The 18,484-nt window shown below is 42.7% G+C and overlaps 1 protein-coding gene across 1 annotated transcript in view; it reads right to left on the bottom strand.

The window, feature by feature from the left end:
* Window positions 1–18,484, bottom strand: part of RHOF (ras homolog family member F, filopodia associated) — a 74,622-nt gene that overhangs the window by 11,478 nt on the left and 44,660 nt on the right. The window contains exon 3 of the mRNA XM_089662052.1: window positions 2,220–2,329. Coding sequence (XP_089518178.1) covers window positions 2,220–2,329 — 110 coding nt within the window. The remainder of the gene's footprint in view (window positions 1–2,219; window positions 2,330–18,484) is intronic.

Raw genomic sequence — 18,484 nt, 5'->3', positions numbered from 1 at the left:
GGTACAAGCATCACGAGAGCAGAAATGCATACAATGGATGACAAAGTATACGCAACAATTAGCGTATTATGGAACATTATCAGAGCATTATAAATAATAAGAGGTGAAGGAAGGCACAACAGGTCTCAGTTCCTCAAACAGCCTGATGGAGTCGCAACACTGGCAGAAGTATTAATCTGAAGCATCGGTTACAGAGGCCGATGAAGGGGCAATGGTATGAGAAAAGCATAATGACAGTATGTATGATGATCGCAGGAAAGTGTGTATAGAGGCAAATAATACTTAGCCCCTTATGGTATGTTGTTGAGGTAACCCAAAAGTAGCAGTCGGTGTCCATGTGATAAGCAAAGGGAACAGGAGACGACGTGGTTGGAAAACAAATAGATGAAAGCATTCCAGCAGGTGGGCAATGTATCCGAAGTTAATGAAGAGGAAAAATGGAGAAGGCTCTGAGCAGGGTAGGGAATTAGTAGGGAGAAAGAGAAAAAAGAAAAAAAAAAGGGGGGGGGGGTGGAAGGGGAGCAAAGAAGGGAGGGTGAGGAAGGGGGGAGGGAGGTTCTACATAAGTTAACGGTCTATCTACAGCCATCTATTACATCCATTCAAAGTGCAAAATGTACACAGGATCTCCCAGCTCTGAAAAGCAGCAGGTGGAGAGCTGGAATTACATCAGTGAGGAGAGCTCTGACAGCTGATTGGAGGGAAGAGACGCACCCCCTCCAAACAGCATACCAAAACAGAGCTGAGGCTGTCAGTCTGCTTGAGGTCCGTTCTCTGTCACCATTTTTCTCTTGGTGTCAGAAAAACTTTGTGACGGGAGTGACTTTTGGGGGTGGGGGGACCCCTGTCTCAGCTCCCCATGTTCCCATTATGTGTAAGTCACCCTGTGCCTGTTAGGGGTACAGGGTGAAATGTTCTAATATTGGTGAGGGGATTGTTCATTGTTCTCTGCCATGCGGCTGCATCCCATTGTTCTAGCAAACTATTATGAGATGTAATGTTTGTGTATTGGTGTGGGGGTTGTTCATTGTTCACTGCCATGTGGTGCATCCCATTGTTCTATTGTGTGTCTTGCTTGGGATGGGATGTAATGTTTCCGGCAGCCCTTCCCCCTGATGGGACGGCCTGCTGATGTGTTTCCTGTTTTGGGTGTGTATTTCCCCACCCTGTGTATATATCTTGTATCTGTGTTAAAATAAAGGAGTCCATTTCCTGTCTTTCATACAAGTCTGGTGCTGTTTCGTCTTATTTGGTCAGCAGTGGTGTCCATGGATCTGTGTTCGGACAGGGAAGCAGCAGTTTAACGGAAATACCCTAGTGCAGTCCTGGGTCCGGTTCCGTTACAAACTTGTCAGAAGTGAATCTTGCTTATAGCAGAGGAACGAAGCAGCAAAGAGAAATGACAATTCGTGCTCGGGATTGAGAGAAGCAAAAACACTACAGAAAGATATGCTTTGTTCATATTTCATGTCTGAGGTTTACAACCACTTTAAGTGTGAATCACAAAAACTGGCTGAACAGAATTTATAATTCATATGACAGGTAAACCGGTCTGCATGCATATTTGAAATGTATGTTTAGCAGTTTTTCTGGAGTTTACCTTTAAGTGCCAGGAAATATCACACCTATACCTTGTTCAGTCAGACTACTTCTACATATTCTGCACAAGCTTTAGTGAATCCCACACAAAGTGTTAACTGTGCTCCATTCATTCTGCAATAACTAGAGATTAGATCAAGTGGAATACAAATAGCCATAGCCACATTTACTCCCCCCAAACTATTCACTGAGCAATACACAATTTGGAGCCTCAGAACAAAATGTTTGCTAGAATATAGAATGTGAACAGTATTTCAATGCAACCCAAACAGCATAAATGTGTTAAACTGCCTAATGTTACAGATCTTCTTTATTGCCTGATCAGCATCTGACAGTCACGGGCAGCTGGTGACAATTTCCTTTTGTTAAAATTTCTCAATATATTTACATCCTTTCTGAACTCCTTTTCTCTTTCCCAAATGTTTCCACTTTCATAATCCTGTACCTTACTTCCCTCATACACTTTGATGGTAAGGGGCTCATATCTGGTAATTGAAGCTGATCCCAGAATGAATAATCATCTAGTTGTACTCTGCTAGTCTGACATACAGAGGTGAGGAGGAGGCATGAATTGTGCCCGAAAGCAAGATAAACATTTAGAATTACTAGACCAGTCTTACCTTAATTAAAACATTGTCAAAGCTGGTAGGGCTTGTAACATCATAACAAATTAAAACCAAATTAACATCTTGATAGGAGAGGGGACGCAGCCGGTCATAATCTTCCTGTCCTAAAATAAAAGTTAAGATGTGTTACGTAACATTCCATTGTACACACAGTACTGAGGTTTTATTACAAATAATTATACTAGGAGTGAATCATGTGTGAAAAACAGGTCTGTCATTAATACTCATCTAAACAAGCAATCTGACCCATCCTCCAATCAGAGTCACTGTCTGCTGCTTGAGTCCACCTTGGAGCTGAGTGTAGCTAGCCCACAGAAGGAGATGCACAGTATCTGCGTTCAGCTCTGTGCAATCACTCCTGCCCGCATGTCAAATTTTGACGTGATTGTGTCTGTGCAGCCGTTGTGTGTACATACATCTTCATGGGCTGACTGTACACAGTTCTGAGGTGGATTCACACACAGCAGATAGTGACTCCAATTGAAGGACAGATCTGCTCACTTGTATGAATAAGCCCTGAAGCATAAAACAGCACACGCCTGTGCATGTGACCAAGATTTACCAAACACTAACCAGCAACAGTGGTTTTAGAACAAAAACAGCAGATCCTCATTCTGGGCCTATAAATTCGGCTGGTGTGAGCTGGATGCTCATTTTACATTCAAAATGATGAAAAGTTTATTTTATCAGGACGTGTACTCTCTGCCCACAATTCTCGTATCTCCGTTCTAATCTAACCAAAAGGAAAACAATAGGCTCGAAGTAAAAGTAAAAAATAAATGGGTGAAGGTAAACAGGGAACAAGTAAATAGAGGGTTACCAGCTAAAATCAGGAGATAGGAAGTTACATACTAGGATTGCTGCGTTTGAAAGTTTAGGAGGGGCTTCAAAAGCTGTCTAGGTGGGATTAAGAAAACGTCAAGCAGTGTCAAGCCAAAGGACAAAGAAGAAACTTTCCACCCTCCTGCCCAGCTATATCGATTGGCGTTCCACAGTGGTCGATGTTGTCTGGCGGGTGGGATCTTTGGAGGTGTTCAGAATTAACAGTGATATCACATACTAGGGACCAATCTATAGTCTACCCTCTGTAGAATTCCAGTTAATGTTGGATTAACTGGGAATTTGTGACATGGAGGTATCTGCAGAGAGTTGGGATTGTACAACTACTTAAAGGTCCCCTTTTGCTGCTGGGAAACCTTAAAAAGCATTACTACACCCCAGACCCTGTATTCACTATATATAATCTCCCATAGTACACACAACATGGAAATGCAATTATTTTAGTATTATATAAACGGCTAAATACCTTTTCTCATCAGCAGTTAGAGGAGTCTTGTGATTTCAGCAGAGCACTGGTTAAAGCTTGTAGGAGGAGTTTTATTTCTGCTCTAGGAGGATGTGAAACCCCTGAACCTCTGTCTGGATAGTGCTGATTGGCCCTGTGCTGATGACATGCACTCTCGCAAGAAAAAAAAAAAAAAAAACCTCTCTAGCAATACACACCAAACTGAGCACGTGCACATGACTACGGATTCAGTCTGTATCAGGTGGTCATTTCAACAAGCGGAGGGGCAGAGAAGAAAGGATCAAACAGCCTTTTTACACAATGCAGAGGATTAACTTCTTAGGTTCCACAGTGAGTATAACAAGCATGCTGTACTGCATATACAGACTGATTTACTGTTGTGGGTTTAGTAACACTTTAAATAATTCTGCAGATACATAACAAATGTTGGTTCCTTAGTGCCTTCAGAGAGAAACAACCTTGATTATTATTATTTTTTCTGCTTAAAGGAATATTTTATATTGGTTATGTGTTAATAAATGGCCGCTATGGCCAATTAATACTCCAAAATGGAGTGGGTCTAATTATTTTAGGGGAAATTTGGTACGAGTGGTATTGGGGCATAGCATTCGTTATAGTGAGTGGTTGGTGACATCTGTTTTACCCTAATCAAGTGTCTACGCACTTTAGCTAAGAACAATGCACCCTCCAGGGCACTCTAACACAGGAGGTGTGTTACTGGCCAGATCGCAGGTGGGAACAGAGGGAAAACAATCCTAAAAAAATAAAACTAATGCAGCCACCACATTCAATGTATTAAATGTTTCGGTTTGAGTTTAATACCACTTTAAAAAGATAAAAAAAATGAAGCTACCTTTTCTGCCCCAACCCTAAACACCTTCCTCCTCATATGATCCAGCTCTGTGCCCGGTTGTAGCTCTTTTCCCTTTACTTCCTCTTCTCACAGAAGACAGACAGCAGCGGGAGCCACTGGCTGCCGCTGCTGTCAAGCAAATCCTGTAAGAAGGGAGCAGAGGGCGTGGTCGAGCCACGCTGTATGTGTCTATGGATGCACAAATCCTTGCTATGGGGGCATCTGCAGGAAAAAGGTGCAAATCAAATTAATGGGGAACCGCTAAAGAGGAGGTAAGAGACTGCTCTGTGCAATATTGCTGCACAAGGCAGGTGAATATAAGCCAACTTTTTATTTTAATTAAAAAAAAAAAATGCTTTAGTATCAATTTAAGTCAATGGAATCAGTGGAAGGTGATTCAAACATTCCTACTAATATTGTTAGGGGATGGCAACTCTCTACCCCATTGGTCTGCATTGTTTAATATTCACCCTGTCACGGCTCGCAAGATCGCCGCCACCAACATGCGACGATCCCACGATCGCGACCTCTATTATGCCACAATCACGGCGTCAGATCCCAGACATTCTCACCAAAACTCGTGACCGAAGGGCTAGCCGACCTAAAACCGCGATGTGACGTGCATAACAATAATGTGCTGCACCCTGCACAACGATTGTCCAGCTAATCATGGATACAGATCGACGTGCCAGCAGCCTGGATCGATTGTTACTGGGTCAGGTTAATTAGGCAATTAACCATTTACACTGCCACCACCTCCTTTTTATTCAGAGAAAGAGGAAACTCAACGTTCAGCTATAACACTAGAATGGTTGATGTAATCGACTGCATAACACGGTCATCACACAGGCCTGTTATACAGAGGGTTAAAACAAACAGTAGCGTCTCTTTAAAGGCAGGGATTCATAAATTGCAATTAAGAGCTATAGAAACAGTTCAACACTTTCAGAAAGAAAGATTTATTACTAAAAGGGTCAAACAGGTGCAATAAAAATATTTACAGAGAAGATGTAACTAAGATATATATATATATATATATATCTATATATATATATATATCTATATATCTATCTATCTATCTATCTATCTATATATATATATATATATATATACACACACATACATGTACAGAAAACAGCACAGCCAAGAGATAACAGGGAGAAGTTAAAGGGTTAAGTTACTTGCCATTAAGCCTTGGATGTAAGCAGATCACGTTTCAGAGTGAAAGGCACAAGTCTCCCCAGGTGGTATATTGATGTTAAAAATGGGAATGTCTTCAAACCAAAAACTCTTAGGCTTGACAGCCTGCTTTAAAGTTTCCCAGCAGGGGGTGGTTCTGAAGTAAAAGACCAATCCCCTGTTTAGGGAGGGATCGTCAGGCGGAACCCTAAATTGGAGCCAACATGTTTCATAATTCATATTCTGGTCCATAACTTTCCATCTGCACAAGCGACAGTCCACCTGTGGGTATATTATTATGCAGAAAAGTCTGAGGATTAGTTAGATATGAATTATGAAGTTGTATGCTACACTGTTCGCGAGATCTATTTCTCTGCCTTCCCGTGCGCCCGAGATAAGGTGACCCATCAAACTGTTCACCTGCTCATTGTGCATCCGATGAGATGTCCGCCTTTTGTGTAGGTCTCTCATATTCCAAGGTATGAGACATAGGGGAAAAATGGATCTTTTAAAAATGTTATCTGGTGTGGGCTTCTTGGGAATGCCTTGAACTCCTGGGAAGGCTTCGTTATCTTTTTACGAGGTGTAAAATTACACAGGTTCTTTGGACAGTGTGGCACCACGTGGCTCCCTGCTGGGATCCGGCCTTTGACACTTTTAAAACACACATCTGTCACTGTGCCTCTCAGGAAGGGAGGGGGAAGGAGAATGAGGGAATAACATGGCTACTCTTAACAAAATGGCAGACTGCGTCAGTCTCTGCAGCGCAGGTTTGCGACACACCCAACCAGATTTTCCTGCTCCCAACAACCACCTTTTTGGTTTATAATGGCTGCAGCTGGATTCTCACTTGAGAAAGAGGTCTTTTCTCCAAAACATTGAAATCTCATCTCAACCCGGATCCTGAGTGTCCAAATGCCAGCTGAAAGCTATTTATGGTATCCACATGTATTCATGTTTGTTCATTGCTGTATTTTTAGCCTGGCTCTCCTTCCTTTTCTAATAAACATGTAAATAGCTCAAGAGTCTTCTCCTGTTTAGAGGATCTTTTGCATGTACTACAATTTGTGTATTACACCTTTCTTGAATAGTCTTTCTTGAGGAAACCCAGTCTATGGTTCTAGCACCCTCACTTAAGTAACTGATGTTGTGAATTAAGCATGCATTATCTTTTTTTTTTTTTTAAACTACAATCCCAGTTCCAAAAAAAGTTGGGATGCTGTGTAAAATCTACATAAACAGAATGCAATGATTTGCGAATCTCATAAGCTGAATATTTTATTCACAAGAGAAAATAGAAAATATATCAAGTGTTTAAACTTAGAAATGTACCAGTTTAAGGGGGAAAAAAGGTAATTTTTAAATTGATGGCAGAAACACATCTCAAAAATTTGGAAAAGGGCATAAAAACGCTGGTAAAGTAAGTAGTATTAACCAGGAAGAGCTGTAAGAACATTTTGCAACTAATTAGGTTAATTGACAACAGGTAACATGGCTGGGTATAAAAAGGGTATCAGAGAGGCAGTGTCTCATAAGTAAAGACGCGCAGAGGTTCACCAATCTAAAAGATGCATTTAAAAATTCTCCTTGCACCTTCACAGCCAGCTTTGAACTGCACATTTCCGGACTGCATTCTTGCTGCCCTTTGTGACTGGTACCACAGTATTCTGGGACCTGTGAAGTGTCTCTAAATGCTGTGGGGAAGGGGGAAGGGGCAAACTGCTGCTTGGATTGCTGGGCTGAGAGTGGGTACCTGTCAAAACAAGGTATCCACTCCCCCCTCCCCACAAAAAATAAAGTGCCAAAAGTTGAAGAGGATGGGGGGAAAAAGGGGGAAGAAAAGTGAAACTTCTTTTGTGTGAAGTGGCACTTTAACATTAAAATTGCAAAGACTTTAAATAAATCATCTACTCTACATAATATCATTAAAAGATTCAGAGAATTTGGAGAAATCTGTGTGCAAGGGAAGAGGCCTAGCTCAGTATTGGATGGCTGTGGTCTTTGGGCCCTCATATAGCACTGCACTAAAAACAAGCATAATTCTGTGATGGACATCACTGCATGGGTTTAGGAATACTTCCAAAAATCACTATCTGTGAAAATAGTTTGTTGTGCAATCCAAAAATGTAAGGTAAAGCTCTACCATGCAAGGAAGAAGCTATAGCTGAAAATGATCTAGAAATACTGTTGTCTTCTCTGGGCCAAAACCCATTTAAAATGGTCTGTTGCAAAGTGGAAAACTGTTCTGTGGTCAGATGAATCGAAATTTGACAATTTTATGGCAACCATGGGCACAGAGTCCTGCAGACTAAACAAGCAGAAGGACCTTCTGGTTTGTTATCAGAGCTCCTTTCAAAAGCTTGCATCTACGATGGTATGGGAGTGCATCAGTGCACATGGAATTGGCAGCTTGCAAATTTGGAAAGACACCATCAATGCTGAAAGATATATCCAGATTTTAGAGCAGCATATGCTCCCATCCAGACAACGTCTTTTTTAGGGAAGGCATATTTCAGCAGGACATCCTGCATCTACAACAGCAGCATTGCTTCATAGTAAAAAAGTCTGGGTACTTAACTGCCTGCCTGCCTGCCTGCAGCCCGGACTTTTCACCAGCTGAAAACGTTTGGTGCGTCTTGAAACAAAAAATATAATAAAGATGAGCCAGTACTGATGAGCAGTTAGAATCCGATATCAGACAAGAATGGGACAACATTAGTCTCCCAAAACTCCGGCAATTGGTCCTCAGTTCGCAAATGTTTGCAGAGTGCTGTTAAAAGAAGAGGGGATGGTACACCATGGTAAATGTGGCTCTGTCCCAACTTTGAGATGTATTGCTGCCATTCATTTCAAAATAAACCTAATTTTTTCTTAAAATGGTATATTTTCTCAGATTAAAAATTTGATGTTTTCTATTGTAAATAAAATATGGTTTTAGGAGATTTGCAAATCGTTGCATTCTCTACTGTACATTTTACACAGCGTCCTATCTTTTTTTAAATTGGAGTTGTAATTTTGTGCATTTCCCAGAGCAGTTTCTACTTTCTATGAAAATAATTCTTAAAAGCAGAAACATAAGCAGCCCTCCGAAATTGCTAAAAAGATCAAATTAAACCAAATGTACATTCTTGTTGCCGATTCACAAAAATGTTGGCATGTGCAGGTAAGTGTACACGATAGGATCAAGGAGACAGCAATTAATGTTAAACATGGCTGTGAGAAAAATGTTTACACAGAACATCAAGTGCAATCTAGCTCATACAGTCCTATTTTAGAAAGTCAGTGGGTGGCATTAATTTAGCATTAGGTATGTATGTATGCATGTCACATACATTACAGAACACTAACCTGTACTTGAATTTATAGAAGGCAAACAAAAAAATGTTTCCAGATGGCTTTCCTTTAACCTTTTGTCACCCACAAAGGCCTACAGCTTAGTTTATTGCTAATGGTAGGCTGCAGATCTCCCCACCCTGACTGGCCTCACATAATTACCACTGTGGTTCATGATGTCCTTCAATGTTCTTGCTTCACAGCTGGAGAGGAATTTTAAGCACTACTTCGACCTAAACACTTTCGTCTGAATACCAGTCAGTCAGCCAGGTAGAGATATTAAAATATATATCAGCTCAAACTATTTTTTTCCCCATTTTTAGAGGTGTTTTTCACATATGATCAGGGGTACCTCACAACCTATTGAAATTTAAAGAGTGGTATGTAAAGAATGATTTTTACAATATCGAATGAGTACATTTTAAAGAATAAAATGTTTCCATATACAAATGGGGTAACTTCACAATTTGTAAGTGGTGTAACACTGGTCAGTGTTTGAAATCTTTAATAAAACAGATTAGTAAAAAATTTTATAAAAAATTAAAACCCCAAAGCAATTTTAGAGAACGAATAACACTTTCTGTGGGAGAAAAAGGACCCTCATGTCAATGTGCTCTCCATGATACCCAGGGATGTTCAATTCGTATTGCCCAATGCATGTAGTTCCAGGCGCCGGGCAGGTAGTTTTTTTTTTGCCTTTAGCCCTGCTGCGGGCAAGCAGCAGGACTCACCTAACAGGTGGAAGCATTTTGGCGGCAGCGCTGCCACCCAATTGCTTCCACACAGCCCACAGTACCAGCCGCTGCCCCCCTGCCCGCTATATGTCCCGGGCTCCGCTTGCCCTTTCGCAGGTCTGGGACCAGTCAGTGGGTGCCGACGGTATGTCGGGATGTGGGTACAGAGAATGGAGGTGAGCGGACACATCCGCTCCCCTCCCCTTCTTGTACTGACCCGGAAGTGATGTCCCTGTTGACAGATTCCCGGCCATGGAGGCCGGTAAAGAATGTAATGCAGCGCGATGTGCACTGCATTACATTCAGAGGAGCACAGAGGAGACATGCAGTGTCTTATAGACCCTGGATGTCTCAAAAAAACAAAAAAACAAACAAAAAAAATAAACCTGTTACCAGAAAATCATCCAACAGGGATGTAAAAATGTAAGTTACACCCAAGCATATGACCCCCCAGGATTTTCAAGGCACCCACATATGAAAATGACGATTGCGATACAAGATACATATCGCCGCATACGCCAGAATGAGAGCAATAATTCTAGCAGCAGACCTGCTCCATATTGCTAAACTGGTGACCTATATGGGGCTTTAAAAGTGCCACCTATAGAAAATATAAGGTACTAAAGTTTGTTGCTGTTTCACAAGCGCATGCAAATTTAGGCTTTGACATGTTGGATATCTATTTACTCGATGCAACCTCATCTTTTATATTTTACAAAAAAATTGGATAAATGTGTTACTTTTTGTGCCCTAAAATTAACTTGTGTATTTTTTACTGAAATTTTGTGTTTCCTAGAACTTTGTGACAATATCATGTAACATAAAAAATTGGAACTACCACTATTTTATGCTCTAGGGTCTCTGATTTCAGAAAATATATCATGTTTGGCAGCACAGTGGCTAAATGGTTAGCACTTCTGCCGGGCAGTACTAGGGTTGTTGGTTCGAATCCCAGCCACGGCACCAACTGCCTGGTGTTTGCATATTCTCCCTGTGCCTGCGTGGGTTTCCTCCGGGTACTCCGGTTTCCTTCCACACTCCAAAGACATGCTGGTAGGTTAATTGGATCCTGTCTAAATTGGCCCTAATATTTGTATGTATGAATTTAAGCTAGGGAACTTAGATTGTACAGCCCTTGAGGGTTAGGGATTGATATGAATGTACAATATACAGTGAGGAACATAAGTATTTGAACACCCTGCGATTTTGCAAGTTCTCCCACTTAGAAATCATGGAGGGGTCTGAAATTCACATTGTAGGTCCATTCCCACTCTGAGAGACAGAATTTAAAAAAAAAAAATCAGGAAATCACATTGTATGATTTTTAAAGAATTTATTTGTCTTGCAGTGCTGAACATAAGTATTTGAACACCTAAGAAACAGCAAGAATTCTGGCTCTCAAAGACCTGTTACCGAGCCTTTAAAAAGTCCACCTCTACTCCACTCATTAATCTAACTTAGTAGCACCTGTCTGAGCTCTTTAAAGACACCTGTCCACCCCACAGTCAGTCAGATGCCAACTACTACCATGGGGAAGACCAAAGAGCTGTCAAAAGACACCAGAGACAAAATTGTGGACCTCCACAAGGCTGGAAAGGGCTACAGAGCAATTGCCAAGCAGCTTGGTGAAAATAGATCAACTGTTGGAGCAATTGTTAGAAAATGGAAGAGGCTAAAGACGACTGTCAGTCTCCCTTGGACTGGGGCTCCATGCAAGATCTCACCTCGTGGGGTATCACTGATAAGAAAGGTGAGGAATCAGCCCAGAACCACAAGGGAGGAGCTGGTCAATGACATGAAGAGAGCTGGGACCACAGTTTCAAAGGTCACTATCGGTAGAACACTACGCCGTCATGGTTTCAAATCATGCATTGCACAGGAGGTTCCCCTGCTCAAGTCATCACATGTTCAGGCCCGTCTGAAGTTTGCCAATGACCATCTGGATGATCCAAAGGAGGCATGGGAGAAAGTCATGTGGTCAGATGAGACCAAAGTAGAACTTTTTGTTCTAAACTTCACTCGTCGTGTTTGGAGGAAAAAGGATGAGTTGCATTCCAAGAACACCATCCCTATTGTGAAGCATGGGGGTGGTAACATCATGCTTTGGGGGTGCTTTTCTGCGAAGGGGACAGGACAACTGCACTGTATTAAGGAGAGGATGAATGGGGCCATTTATTGTGAGATTTTGAGCAACAACCTCCTTCCCTCAGTCAGAGCATTGAAGATGGGTCGTGGCTGGGTGTTCCAACATGACAACGACCCAAAGCACACAGCCAGGATAAGCAAGGAGTGGCTCCGTAAGAAGCATATCAAGGTTCTGGAGTGGCCTAGCCAGTCTCCAGACCTAAATCCAATAGAACATCTTTGGAGGGAGCTGAAACTCTGTGTTGCTCAGCGACAGCCCCAAAACCTGACAGATCTAGAGGAGATTTGTGTGGAGGAGTGGGCCAAAATCCCTGTTGCAGTGTGTGCAAACCTGGTCAAGAACTAGAGGAAACGTTTGACCTCTGTAATTGCAAACAAAGGCTTCTGTACCAAATATTAACAATGATTTTCTCAGGTGTTCAAATACTTATGTTCAGCAGTGCAAGACAAATTCTTTAAAAATCATACAATGTGATTTCCTGAATTTTTTTTTAAATTCTGTCTCTCAGAGTGGGAATGCACCTACAATGTGAATTTCAGACCCCTCCATGATTTCTAAGTGGGAGAACTTGCAAAATCGCAGGGTGTTCAAATACTTCTGTTCCTCACTGTATATGTGTAAAGCGCTGCGTAAATTGACGGCGCTGAAAATAGTACCTGAAATAAATAAATGTTTGGAGTTTTGTGTAATCTTCAGGCCTTAAATTATTTTTTAAACGCGTGCTAAAAATGCAAAAATGGCTCTGGCAGCGAAAAGGATAAAGGATAAGCCCAACACTCGTCTTTCCTGACAAGCAGCCAATCAGTGTTCATTACACTGCAAGGTCTCTCCCCTCCCTGCTAGTCCCTGGGTGCGGTGCTGGAGAAAGGCAGGAACGGGAGAAGGAGATAAACAGTGCAACAATAAAAATATTAAATGTTTAAGTCGCCATAAAGCCCCTTTCGTTTTTGAAAGCCCCAGACATTCCATAAAGCAAATACGGTTTTGGTTAAAATTTACTTATTTTTTTTTTATCAGGACAAGTAGATTGTTATGAGGGACAAATAGATTGGGACACCAATTTTGTCCCTGGACAAGTAGTTTTTTAAAAAGATTTCCACACCCCTGATACCAATATATGGCACAATAACGAAAGAACTAAAATACGCCATTTAATTTTAGAAATTTGCAACTGAAATTTAATAAGGCTAAGAAGATTTAAACAAGGAAAGAAAAACCTGAAATACTACAATGAAAAATCATATTTCCCTAACTGTGTCATCATCACAGTGGGCATAGATACAAACCTTTCCAGGGCGTCGGGTCTTCGGCTAAATGTTAGCGGTCCTTCCAGTATATAGAAAACAAGTAAAGAAGCCACTTTACACCCTTCTCTGAAATTAACTAATTATATGGCCCTTCCTTCTTACCCCCCTTTTTTCCCTTCACCCCCCCCCCCCCACCACTTCATCCCCCTTCTCTGCATCTCTTCCCTGACCTTATATCCTTCTATTTCTCTGCACTTCAACTACCTGTTGGTTTTAATTTGTAAAACTTATCAGGGCAGTACCCTTTCTCCCTACAAGGGAGCGTCTGTAGAATGTTTTATTGATGCTGGGCCAGGCTACCCCCAGGTGCAAGTTATGAACCTACTTAGCGATGCCTTTGAATATTGCACTTCATTGTTTTTTCCAGGTATTAGATTTTGTTGTCTTGTACCACCTTCCTTAGATAGACAATTGGCATGATTGTTTTTCGATATTATCTGTATCCAGTCAATAGACTGAAATCTGCCTGTGTACCTGTAGCCTTTTTATATGGTCCATCATGGATACTGCCTTGTTATAAAATAATTAAATTTGTTAAAAAAATAAATAAATAAATGTTTTGTTATACAACAGAGGATTTGAAAGTTTAAAACTGCATCCTGCTACTAATGTCAATCATGACCACGTAACCTTTTTACTCTTGTAAATCCTCTAATAATTGAACAGACTGAACACAAAATTGCATCCTGCTATTGGATCACACATATCTTGCTTGCAACTGGCCATTTTACCATTTCAAAGAGTGCTTTATCATGTTTTGGGTAAATCATGTTTTTTGTTTTTTTAAGGAAAGTCAGATAACATTTATAAGATCAGCTAGAGAAAAAAAGTACACATTTTTCACTAATCAAAGTCACACAAACACTAAAGAAGAATACAATTCGGTCTGTCATGCTTAATGAAGAGAAAACAAGATTTTCTAGCAGGCGGTGAGGAATCCACATGACATGCAGTGTTATGGTATTTGGTGTAAATATGTAGGTTGACTCCTCCCACAGACATGTAAATTTAGCAGTAAGAGGCGTACCCTTGTCATTTAAGGAAGATATGTTCTACCCCATCATTACACAATACTTGTTTCCATTATAAAATAGTTCCTAATTAGTTTGCTGTACGAGACTGCATACATACCACATACACCATACAAGAACAGCCATTTTGTAGGCCCAAAAAATAATCAATTTCTTGTCAGACTACAAAGAACATAGTTTGTACAATTCAGTGATATCAGGAAAAGCCAAGCAAATTGCTGAGAACTGGTTTCTGATCACAAAATGACTTCTGACTCCGAGTCCACATAGTAGGTGCTTCATAATCTAAGACCGTGCTTTTCCTGTGCAGGGGAAAGCAATAGATTCATTTTAATGGCAGTCACAGCAGCGATTGTACTTTATCCTCCCTTCCATATCTTTACACGTCATTTAGCCTCTAGCAGGAAAAATACAGAGTACTTCCAGGTGTGAAAAGCATCTGACCTTACCTTCCCACATATGAAGGAACTGGTGCTGGGCGATTGGCTTCTGAGGCACCCAGTGCTATTCAGGAAGAGGGGAGTAGCCATCACCGTCTGTAAGCTCTAAGGGCAAGTTCATACTTGCTTTGGTCTTTGCCAGAGAGCATTCGTCCGGCAGCGAGGAGGCATTGTATTGCACCTGCTTTAACCCCCTGTACCCAGGACTGGCTCACCACAACCCCGTGCAGTTTATGCAGTTGCAGCGCGCCAGCAGAGCAGTCCCATTTACTTAACTGGGCTGCACTCAGTGGGAGCTACTCTCGCTGAAAACGACAGGGGATAAAATTCCTGCCTTAAAGCAAAGAATGTGTGCTGGTCCCTGCCTTTGCAGCTAAAGGAGGACCAGTGGAGGGCAGTAAAAGTGTGGCTAATGTGAACAAGTACTTAAAAACTAATTTAGTGGTTGAATGGAGCAGTGAGGGGAATAAAAGGATTATTAGAGTTGCTGGATAGCCAGCTTTAGTTCACAAAAGATATATTAGGTCCAAGATCTTACAAAGATGTAATGAACTGGTAGTAATTGTATGATATAGGGCAGTGATGGCGAACCCGTGGCACGCGTGCCACAGCCGGCACGCCGAGCCTTATCTGTGGGCACGCCAGGAGAATCCAGCGGCGCGCTGTCTTCCCGGCTGTAGTGTGCGTGACAGCCGGGTCCCAAGTGCGCATGCACAAGAAGCAGTGTTCTTTGTGAATGGTAAGGCGGTACCTGGGACACATGACAGATCCCAGAAGCCGCCGGACCAATCACAAAGCGCAGCGCTTCTCGCGCATGCGCACTGGGCATCCGGCTGTCCGCCCACACTACAGAAGCCGGGAAGACATCGCGCGGCTGGATAAAGGAACAGGTAAGATAAAAAAAAAAAAACTCTGCGGAAGTAAGAGCGGGTACCTGTCAAATTCAGGTACCCGCTCCCCCTCCCTCCCCAAAGGTCAGCAGTCATCCCTGTGCTGTCCGCAGTCTCTGGTCATCTCCTGTACTGTGTCCGCAGTCTCTGGTCATCTCCTGTACTGTGTCCGCAGTCTCTGGTCATCTCCTGTACTGTGTCCGCAGTCTCTGGTCATCTCCTGTACTGTGTCCGCAGTCTCTGGTCATCTCCTGTACTGTGTCCGCAGTCTCTGGTCATCTCCTGTACTGTGTCCGCAGTCTCTGGTCATCTCCTGTACTGTGTCCGCAGTCTCTGGTCATCTCCTGTACTGTGTCCGCAGTCTCTGGTCATCTCCTGTACTGTGTCCGCAGTCTCTGGTCATCTCCTGTACTGTGTCCGCAGTCTCTGGTCATCTCCTGTACTGTGTCCGCAGTCTCTGGTCATCTCCTGTACTGTGTCCGCAGTCTCTGGTCATCTCCTGTACTGTGTCCGCAGTCTCTGGTCATCTCCTGTACTGTGTCCGCAGTCTCTGGTCATCTCCTGTACTGTGTCCGCAGTCTCTGGTCATCTCCTGTACTGTGTCCGCAGTCTCTGGTCATCTCCTGTACTGTGTCCGCAGTCTCTGGTCATCTCCTGTACTGTGTCCGCAGTCTCTGGTCATCTCCTGTACTGTGTCCGCAGTCTCTGGTCATCTCCTGTACTGTGTCCGCAGTCTCTGGTCATCTCCTGTACTGTGTCCGCAGTCTCTGGTCATCTCCTGTACTGTGTCCGCAGTCTCTGGTCATCTCCTGTACTGTGTCCGCAGTCTCTGGTCATCTCCTGTACTGTGTCCGCAGTCTCTGGTCATCTCCTGTACTGTGTCCGCAGTCTCTGGTCATCTCCTGTACTGTGTCCGCAGTCTCTGGTCATCTCCTGTACTGTGTCCGCAGTCTCTGGTCATCTCCTGTACTGTGTCCGCAGTCTCTGGTCATCTCCTGTACTGTGTCCGCAGTCTCTGGTCATCTCCTGTACTGTGTCCGCAGTCTCTGGTCATCTCCTGTACTGTGTCCGCAGTCTCTGGTCATCTCCTGTACTGTGTCCGCAGTCTCTGGTCATCTCCTGTACTGTGTCCGCAGTCTCTGGTCATCTCCTGTACTGTGTCCGCAGTCTCTGGTCATCTCCTGTACTGTGTCCGCAGTCTCTGGTCATCTCCTGTACTGTGTCCGCAGTCTCTGGTCATCTCCTGTACTGTGTCCGCAGTCTCTGGTCATCTCCTGTACTGTGTCCGCAGTCTCTGGTCATCTCCTGTACTGTGTCCGCAGTCTCTGGTCATCTCCTGTACTGTGTCCGCAGTCTCTGGTCATCCCTGTACTGTGTCCGCAGTCTCTGGTCATCCCTGTACTGTGTCCGCAGTCTCTGGTCATCCCTGTACTGTGTCCGCAGTCTCTGGTCATCCCTGTACTGTGTCCGCAGTCTCTGGTCATCCCTGTACTGTTAATTAGTTTGCACTACTGTACGAGTTGTTTTTTCTAAACCAAAAGCTCGATATTCAGGTTTCATTGCAGTGTTGGCACTTTGAAAGAAATAAGTTGGTTTTGGGTTGCAGTTTGGGCACTCGGGCTCAAAAAGGTTCGCCATCACTGATATAGGGTATAAATGAAAAATCGGGTAAGGCATGCTTTGTATGAAACACTGAATAGCCAGTTTTAACCACTTCCCACCTGACCTATTGTCAAACGACAGCTGGGCGGGACTTTCGTCTTTCTGGGTGGGCGTCATATGACATCCTCCCGGAAACAGGCCATGCTGTGGCACGATCTGTCACCAGCTGTGTCCAAAGGACACAGCTAATGACAGGTCACTGTGCTGGGCCTCTGCCAGTACCATGTGATCGCTGGATTCATGTCATTCATTGCAAACAATTGTGTTACTAGCTGTGATTGGTCAGTGTTCACATGGTACAGACAGGGCCAATCGCAGCCCATTTGTACCATGTGATTAGTTGTGGCCAATCACAGCTAATCGCAACAATACACACTGAATGAGTATAGAAAACCTTCAGCGCAATGAAAACCTCCTAAATAAATGTGCAGCTATCATATAATGTGTTCTCGCACATAACAAAATAAAGTGAAAAAAATGCAGCACAACAATAAAGAAATTACAATAGTGCTTACAGTCTTAAACGTGCATGTGTAAATAGTGATGATCACTCCACTGTGCTCATGAGGGTCAATATATGCTACTCATGATATCTAACAATGCATACATATAAACTCCCATAGAGACTGCACTTAACCAGTGCTATAAATATACCATAAATAGTGCACACAAATACAAAAGAATCCTTAATAGTGATCTGTCCCTTTAAGTCCTGAATCACATCATGTGGACCTGTGTGGTACACTTCCTGTATACCAAAATACACCAACAAAAAGTGTTGATTGGATACAGTCTCTATAGTAGTGAATCGTCCCTTTAAATCCGCTGTACTTTAAGTGAAGTAGTGTAATCACACTGCTGCATAAACGTGTACAGTGCTCCTGTGTCACCCCTTACTGCTATTCCACCTCCAGCACACTACTGCGCTCACCTCCAAGTTCGACCCATAATGACAGGTCAAACTGGGCTTTTTCCTTTATTAAAATGATATATGTTCAACTCACATTAAAATGTGTCCTCCTGGGACACTACATGGTTAAAAACTCACTAAACAGTGTGTTGTGCCAGATGTATATGGAAATCCCTCTTTCAAAATGGCTAGTAACACAATTGTTCACAATGAATGGCAAGAATCACTATTAAGGATTCTTTTGTATTTGTGTGCACTATTTATGGTATATTTATAGCACTGGTTAAGTGCAGTCTCTATGGGAGTTTATATGTATGCATTGTTAGATATCATGAGTAGCATATATTGACCCTCATGGGCACAGTGGAGTGATCATCACTATTTACACATGCACGTGCAGAGCTCTGGGACGCGCTACACACAGCCTGCAGAGTTCTGGGACGCGCTACACACAGCCTGCAGAGTTCT

This window comes from Staurois parvus, unplaced genomic scaffold (genome assembly GCF_062004578.1).
Source record: "Staurois parvus isolate SC_StPar_1 unplaced genomic scaffold, SC_StPar_1.0 ptg001418l, whole genome shotgun sequence".
NCBI lineage: Eukaryota > Metazoa > Chordata > Amphibia > Anura > Ranidae > Staurois > Staurois parvus.
This window is presented reverse-complemented; position numbering and strand designations above follow the sequence as displayed.